The sequence below is a fragment of the Sylvia atricapilla genome, chromosome 10, assembly GCF_009819655.1.
Source record: "Sylvia atricapilla isolate bSylAtr1 chromosome 10, bSylAtr1.pri, whole genome shotgun sequence".
NCBI lineage: Eukaryota > Metazoa > Chordata > Aves > Passeriformes > Sylviidae > Sylvia > Sylvia atricapilla.
Genome location: NC_089149.1, coordinates 1,878,429 through 1,887,114, shown reverse-complemented (window position 1 = coordinate 1,887,114; position 8,686 = coordinate 1,878,429). Strand labels below are relative to the sequence as shown.

General features: G+C 45.9%; 1 protein-coding gene across 1 annotated transcript; it reads left to right on the top strand.

Annotated features, from left to right (window-relative positions):
- The first annotated feature begins 3,349 nt into the window (after positions 1 to 3,349).
- SPTSSB (serine palmitoyltransferase small subunit B) lies at positions 3,350 to 4,062 on the top strand. Its single transcript, XM_066326430.1, has one exon. The coding sequence runs from the start codon at positions 3,428 to 3,430 to the stop codon at positions 3,662 to 3,664; it is 237 nt and encodes a 78-aa protein (XP_066182527.1). The 5' UTR covers positions 3,350 to 3,427; the 3' UTR covers positions 3,665 to 4,062.
- Positions 4,063 to 8,686: the final 4,624 nt, after the last annotated feature.

The window sequence follows — 8,686 nt, the reverse complement described above, 5'->3', positions numbered from 1 at the left end:
GTCTTCTAACTCTCAGCTGCTCTGACTCTAGAAAATAAGGTCATTAATGAAGAAATTTGGGAGATTAGCCACGCTCTGAAATGAGACCTTGATATTTCGATGATGATTTATCTTTTCAGCTGCCCTAATCAGAGACGTGTGTCAACAAGCAAGAAAATCAGGCAGCCACTTAAAACACTAAAAGCTGCTTTACAGGTTTCTCTTCTTGCAATTTTTTTTTCCCTCTTGGAGGTGCAATTGCTGCAAATAGTCTGAATATTGCTTAACAGGAGCTGAATTCTCTTCATTTCACTCATAGCTGGCTGTAACAGTCCCGTGGCCTCTAAACAGGAAGGCATTTCCCCAAAACCGCTGAATGTTTAAACCCAAATTTGTAGACACATGATCGTTGAGTTAAAATTGCATAAGAACAAATTATCTCCTGCCCTGCAATAGTGGGAACTGATGAGTGAATAACTCAGGGCCCTTTCAAGTGGGAGTGCCAGCAGTAAGAGAATAAAACACAGGCCTGGAAGGGAAGCCTCTCTTGGACGAATCCTGCTTAAAATACAGATTTTTAGCCTCCGAAGTTCGCCTAGTAATCAGCTATTCCCTTTGATTGCTGCTGCAGTTAATTTGGGTGGTAAAGCTGCCACAGACCTCTGGAGGTGGTGGGGTTTTGGGATACTCCTTATTCCTCACAATGAGCCCAAAGGGATGCAAATTGTCCCTTCCCCAAGGGATCTGTGTGACAGTGCCACGGGGGAGCCTTGTCTCTCACTGCCTCAGCAGCTGCTTTCAAATGGCTTTTTTTTTTTTTTTTCCCCTCCTGTGTTTCCCTTTATAAATTATGCAGCTGGAGTTGTGTTTTCTCCCTGCACAGCTCCCTGCCAAGGGAGGCACTCTCAGGCTGGATGAAATGCAGGGGAAGTGTGTCAGTGCTGAGGGCGCAGACTGTAATTTGCTTTTTTGCCTTTTACTTATCCCCAACCTCCATCATTCATCAGGAGACCACAGAGCGTGAAGGCAGCTCGTGTTCCTGCTGCAATTCCAGAAGGTCTCAGCGCCTGGGGATGGAATTACTGGGAGAACCAAAGCAAAGCAGTGCTGGAGCTGCAGGGAAATGCAATCCCCAGGCTGGAAAAAGGGTGCTGAGGGCTTTGGTTAAATCCCAAGGGCTGCTCATCATCTTAACTGCCTCATCCTTAATTCATGGGGCCCTCCAAGTGATGATGGTGAGGCTGCAGCCTGGAATAGCAGTAAAATCAGCCTTGGGGAGGTTTTTTCCTGCCTTTGGCTGGCCTTAACCAGCTCTGGACGGAGAAGCACAGAAGTCTGTGCACCTGAGGTCACTCAGAGCGCCTTAAACACCTCCAGGAATGCTCCAGCCTCGCAGCTTCTCCGGGCAGGGGTCAGGATTAGCAGGGATTTACCCACGGAAGGGATGAGTTTAACCAGCACAGCCCTAACCTCAGTGTAAATCCCATAATCCTGGAGAGTGTGAGAGGGCTCTTCTCCTTCCCCTCCTTCTCCTTCCTTCTCCTTCTCCTTCTCCTTCTCCTTCTCCTTCTCCTTCTCCTTCCTTCTCCTCCTTCTCCTTCTCCTTCTCCTTCTCCTTCTCCTTCTCCTTCTCCTTCTCCTTCTCCTTCTCCTTCTCCTTCTCCTTCCTTCTCCTCCTTCTCCTTCTCCTTCTTCTCCTCCTTCTCCTTCTCCTTCTCCTTCTCCTTCTCCTTCTCCTTCTCCTTCTCCTTCTCCTTCTCCTTCTCCTTCTCCTTCTCCTTCTCCTTCTCCTTCTCCTTCTCCTTCCTTCTCCTTCTCCTTCTCCCCCTCAGTGGAAAACGCTGCTCTTTTTGCAGAAAGTCTAACCAGAGACACTTTTTGGCTCCCAGGGAGTCCCACTTTGCCAGCTGGGTCAGGTTTATTGAAGGCTTTGCAATATTTCCAAGGCTTTAAGGCCTCTCACTCTGGAGCTGTGCCTTCAAAGAAATGATCTGAAAGGAATCAGCTTCCATTCATGCCCAGCCAGAGAGCAGCAGTGCCTTTCTCCCCAGCCTGAAGCCCTTGCAAGAAAAGTTGGTCACAGAGACAGCCACTGCCAAATTTCAAATATTGATCTGTCCCCCAAATTGAAGGCACTTTCTTGGTCTAGGAAATATGGGAAGAAGGAAGTGCTTTAGGAAAATTCAGGGGCCAAACTTCCCTTTGGTAAATCCCACATCCCCCCAGAACAGAGCAGGAAAACACTGAATATTGGGGTATTTCTGACCTGTATCAGTGGCCTGTCATTATTTTAATCCCAGGCTGTGAATTTCCCAGTGCCACTTTAGGATTTGCCGCTTTGAGGGACAGCAAAGCTCTGTGGCCTCAGACTCACTGTGAACACCAGACTGGAGGGATGTGATGTGTCCAAGCCTCTCTGTTCTGGCATTTCAGACAGCACAAGTGTAGAAGAAAATGGGACATTGGGAGGTTTCCTAGAAGGGAAATTGGCTGAATTCCCTGTGGGTTGATCTGCTGGGAATGTCCTTAAACCCCAAAATAACAGAATCCCTCTGTAAAGCCTTGCACACTTTACTATCATTCTATTTTCTCTAAATATGTGCTTTTAGCTGCAGCTAAAGATTGTTTCAAATGCCAAAAAAGCACATTTAGCGATGAACAGTGGAAGCAAACCCTATTTCCTATTTCATTCTTGCTCAGCCATTGTCTTTTCCAAGTGGAGCTGGGGACGATGAATGCATAAAGGTATTACCCAAGAGCAAAATCTTTCCTAGACTTGTAATTTCCATTAAATACTCTTTTAATCTGTAACCTTTTTCATTTCTTTGGAATGAGCTGCAAAAAAAAAAAAAAATCCATCTCAATGGGAGATTATTTTTTTCTCCCTTTTTCTTTCATAACTTGGCTTTTCATTATTCCCAACAATTGCAGAACAATAAAAAATGATTATCAAAAGTAAGCAGAGGAGTTTTTACAGAGCAGTTGTTTTAAATCTCATCTTTATTCCGGGGCATACATGGAATTTATGGAATATTTATGGAAGCTGGCCCAAAGCCTTCCTTTTTAAATGCCTATTTCCCTGATTTCCACAGGGAATGAATAGGGAAAGACACTTGGGATGTGGGAATTTATAGAATCACAGGAAGGTTTGGGTTGGAAGGGAGTTAAATCCTCCAGTTCCACACCTGCCATGGGCAGGGACACCTTCCACTATCCCAGCTCGGACACTTGCAGGGATGGAGCAGCCACAGCCCTTCTGGGGAGTGGGAATGCCCAGCTGACACAGCTCCAATAACTGAGCAGCAGCTGCAGAACTCAGCAGTTCCCTTTGCTCCGGGTGAGCTGGTGGCACCAACACCTTGGAAAACGAGTTTGTGCGGTGCTTCCATGGCTGTAATCCCCATTTCCCTGTCATTCCAGGCCTTCTCCAAGCCCTTTGGAGCTGAAGATGGACGTGAAGAGGGTGAAGGACTATCTGTACTGGCTGTACTACCAGTACCAGCTGGTGACGTGCAGCTACGTGCTGGAGCCCTGGGAGCAGTCCATGTTCCACACCATCACCGTCACCGTGCTGGCCATGGTGGTCTACACAGCCTACGTCTTCGTGCCCATCCACGTCCGCCTGGCCTTGGAATTCTTCTCCCAGATTTTTGGGTCCCAGCCTGAGAGAGCAGTGCTGAACTGAGGCAGCCCCCGGCAGGGCCCAGCAGCTCTGGCAGCTTTGTGAATTTGTGTGCGCGCTGAAGTTTTTGGCTCTTAGGAAAACCCTGCTTGCTTCACCTCCAGGGCTGGAGGGCAGAGCCAGGCACGAGCACAGCCCCTCCTCCATGAACACTCTGGGAATGGGACACGGCACCTGGCATGGCACAGGAGCCAAGCAGCTCCCACTCCCTGCAGCCTCATCCAAGCACTCTGGCAGAGACTGTTTTTGGTGGCTCATCGCACCCAAAGCTCTACCAGCACAGCCCAGTGGCCAGGTCAGAGGAGATGGAAAAAGGAGGATATCCAGCAGGATTTGAGAGCTCATGTCTGGCTGGGTATTGACTTCCAGGCTTTCATGGATGGGAGAGGAACTTGGAAGAGAATGCAACTTAAATCCAGCTTTTTTCACGTCTAAGTTCCTGCGTCTGGGTTCAGATGGTCTAAAAATATTTGCTTTGTGTAAAAAGTTCTCCACCTCATCTTGCGGTTTTGTGAGGCTGACAGGAAGAAGCAGCTCTGCTCTGTCTCAGTGCCCTCCTGCCTTCTCTGATGAAAATCATAATCTTTTCTTGCTGCTCCCACTCACCAAGGCAGCAAAGTGCAAATCAGCACCAGGGGAAGAGGATCCAGAGTGGAAACAATATTTTAATACCTGCAGGGAAGGCTTAAAGAGGTCTGCTTTACAAAGGAGAAATTAGATTTATTACCATTGCCTGTGGGGAGGTTTCGGAACAATGGGAGGTTTGTTTGGTTCTCACTCGACACAAATCAAAGGTGGATGCCAAATCATAAATTACAGCTGCACACTGCACATCTCCACCAGCTGATGCTCCTGTTAGTAGAAGTGAGAGGTGCAAAATGTAAATAGCTTTCCACTGATGTTTGCACAGTTCTAGATTAAACAAAAAAAACCCCTCTTAACTTCTTTCTCAAGCTGCAGTGGGCTCCTGCATGCTTCAAAGCACAAGTTGGTTTGGAAACGAAGACATGTGGTGAAGGTTGCACAGATCTGAACATGTGTATGCAGTTTTTTCAGCCAAAAAAGAAAAAAAATAAAATAAAATTTTATTCTTCAGAAATGACCTCTGGTTGCATGACTCAGCTCTTCTGTGTTTTCCACTCATTCATAAATATCCTGGATGTGTGTGGGCCAGGCTGGCACTGTGGCAGACAAATTGTTTTGTGGTGAATGTTTTGGGGCAAGGTTTGAGAATCCTTCAAATGGAACTGGGATGAATTCCAGTTCAAGATCGCTCCTGTTTCTGGGAAAAAAAAAAAAAAAAAAAAAAAAAAAAAAAAAAAAAAAAACCTGATCTGCTTCAAAAGAAGGCATTAACAAATACCTGAGTGTGCTGAGGGCTCATCTAAGAGATCTGGGCTCCAACAGGGGCTGTCCTGGCAGTTTATCACAGCCGGGAACCTACAAATACGAGGTGCCAAGCTGTAATCACACTGAGTAATGAACATAGCACTGGAGGAGATGAAAAATGCCAAAGCCTGTGACAATTCCTCTTAAAAGTGTCAGTAGAATAGACTAAAAGTTATAATCCCAACGTTGGAGGTGAAAAAACTGAGACTATTTACTCAGCAAGTTGGTATAAATTTTATCTCCAAGCGGGTTTAAATTCTATCATATTTAAATAATATCATGGTGTGAGTGCCAGGGCACCTCCTCATCAGTCCTGTTCCCATTCATTTTCAGTTCCTTCAAGAGTGGATTTCCCCCCCATGACACCAAACTCAACGTTCAGAGCACAAGGAGGTTTTTTACAGGAACGTGAAGGTTGGAGCTCCCGTCTCCAGGAGCACACACCCAATGGAATATTGCTCTTTAAACATTTCCCTTGGCAAACACAAAGTGGCTTTGTTCAGGATCCCCATTGCCCTCCCATGGTGGGATCCATGCAAAGCACTTTTCTTCCTTATTGTGCCCGTTCCCTTTGTTTGGCTTTGGGAGGTGCAGGAAGTGGCAGGGAAACAGCAGCAGGTGCTTTTTTGGGAGGGTCCCTGCAGTTTTAACCCAGTGAAAAGTCATTTTTTTTGCGTGAATTCTTCTCCTCCTTTACTAAATTTTAAAGGGTTTAGGCAATAGGTATTTACCAGGAAGGAAAGAAGCTGCTAAAACAAATCTCTGCTAAAAACCTTTTGAGATTCCCCCAGCCCTTTCCACTCCTCCTTGCATCCAGAAAAACTGGAATAACTCTCCCTACTTAATATTCCAAATCACTGGGTTCCAGCAGGAGACTTCAAAGGATTTTTGGCCCTCAGCAGGGAACAGAAGCTTTTTTTTTTTCCCAGCTAAAAGATAGAGGAGGTGAGATTACACTTTTGACAGCTTGAGACCACACCACAGCTTGGGAAACTGTTCCAGCTCTGAAATCCTTTTTCTTGAGGTGAAAAAAAAAACCCCAAACCATTCCTGGACAGTGGGAAGAGGTTTCCACGGGATCACAGATGCACACTAAGGTGGGAGGGTGGGATTTTTGGAGCTCCCACTAACACACCAGTATGCCCAGTACGTGGCTGACAGCATCCTTGTGAGGCTTATGATGTCAGGCTCTTTATAAAACACTCTTTTCTACTGCTTCATTATATCTCTGTGTTAATTGTAGTTAATTGCTCCACTGGGCTAATTGTGGCACAGCAGCTGGAAGTGTTCAAACCAAAAATAAGCCAAATAAAAAGAGCCAACAGAACCACTAATCCAGCAGTGAAAAAAGGGAACAAAAGCAGAACAGGAGACGATCCAATTCCAGCTGCATTGACCCTGAAAGTACAAATTGCCCATTAATTTAAGGGATGAGAAATGTTGGGGCTCAGCTGGCCAGCACCATACACCTCTTGTTTAAAACTCATTTTCTTAATTTCATCCCATCAGAGCTCCCATTTATCCTGCCATCAAGGTTTCCTGGCCAATTTCATGGATCACCTCCCAAATCCATTACTGAGGGCCACAACGCAGCAACGTGCCCAGGCCATGAACCTCCAGAACTTTCCTCCCAAGGCCCCTGCGGGCAGCTTTGACCCCAAAACTATTAAAAACAGTTTCCCAAGGACCTTTTCCTTAGTGCTGTTCCCCAGGGAACGCAGGGATCAGGATCAGCACCAGCACCCCTGCACACCTGAGTGTCCAATTTACTCAGAATTCCAGGAAAAAAACCCGTGCTTCTGAAAGTTTGAGATCTTAAATAAGCTCCTTTTTGTTCTTTTTATTTAAGGTTTTATCACCGTTTTGATTCAGCCATAATCTAAAATTCTTACTTCGGATGCTCTGCATCTAAATTTAATTCCCCAATTATTTGGAAGTTAGGGAAGAAATCCACGTAACTACTTAAGCCATGGTAAAAGATGCCCAGCAGGTGTAGAAGAGTCAGCAAAACCACACGAAACAGCAAATTACCCTCGTGCAGCACCAGTGAGAGCCAAAATTGGAACAATTCTCCCAGATGAATTGCTGCACCCCAGGGCACAGACGTGGATGAGCGGCCCCGTGCCAGGCTGAGCAATGAAATTAAAGCAGAACAGGCAGATTTGTAAATGAAATATCACAGAACGCAGAATAATTCACTTTCTCTTAATCACACAGAGTGATCAATGTTCATGCAGCAAAAGCAGCCCTGTCCTCTCACCCCCAGCCAAATAATTTTGATTCTTTTCCCCTCAAACACCAGCTATACCCTGAAATCTTAGCACAAATTGAAAAACTGAGGAGTCAGGAGCAAAGCTGGACTCCTCTTGAAGTGTAGATTCTCACATCCAGCATCAAACCACCCACAGCAGCCCTGCTGCAAACTTGGTGGAGTCAAGGGAATCAAGGAGCTGAAATTATGGAAATGTTCAGGGAAAATAGTCCCAGGCAACAGCAAATTCCGTGTTTGTGAGCTGACAAGGGCGGTCTGATGCCTCCTGAGGTGCTCCAAAGGCTGGATCTGAGCTTGGCCCACGACTCCACCAGGGAAGGAGAAAAGGAAATGGGCTCCTCTTCACTGTGTCCTCACACAACGAAAACTCAGCCTGCACTAAACACAGCCCCTTGGTTCAAACACCACCAACTTCGTCCTTCACACTCCCTCCAAGATGCAGCCTTTTGTCTGAATTTGAGGAGCCCAAATCCTGAGAATATCTCCAGGCAACTTCCACGGGAACTCCCTGGCTGGAAGGCTCTGATGCACGGGTGGAGGTCAGAATTAACTCCGAGAATTCCCACTTGTCATCATCCCTGCCTGCTCCACCCTTATTTCAACAGTTGCTCCATCAGGACAGGTAAGAGCTGATAAAACTCTGCTGATCCCGGGGTTTCAGTACAGCCAGGATAAGTCAAGGCCTCCTTTTTATTGGAATTAGGAGGTCCAAGCCCGAAATAGGCAATGGAAATGGTTTAATGTGGCCTAATGTAAGTTATAGTCCTCCTCAATCACCAACACACATTGGTTTGGGTTTAAAAGTGAAATTAAAACCATTCACTCTCTGCATCAAAATAAGAATCTCAGGGCCAGAATATGCTTGGGCAAGAGGAAAGAAGTCAGGAATCAGGACAAAGAGGAGAAGGGAAATATCCACATGACGGAAAGTAGGGTAAATCTGGCATATCCATAATAAAAAAAAAAAAAAAAAAAAAAAAAAAAAAAAAAAAAGGATTCTGCTTTTCTTACAATGACTGAGCAAAGAGGGAGGAAATGGAGGTAAATTGTGGCAGGGTCAGGAACAGATCCATTGGCAGCCAGGGTGCTGTTCCCGTTATTTCCTCTGGCAGCTCCTATCTCTGCTTTGCAATCATGGAGTAAATCACAAATATCTCTTCATTTCAAGGTCATCGCCAAGGAGGAGTTACACTCTGTGAATTTTTAGGAGCTTTAGGCAGTTAAATAAAAAAAGAACATGGGGAGAAAATGCAGGTAAAATGTTCACCATGGGGAATTTGACAGGAAAGAAGTGAGGCCGGGCTCAGGATAAAGCAGCCTGGCATGGAAAGGGCTGGCATGGGATTGCAGCACCGTAATTAAAG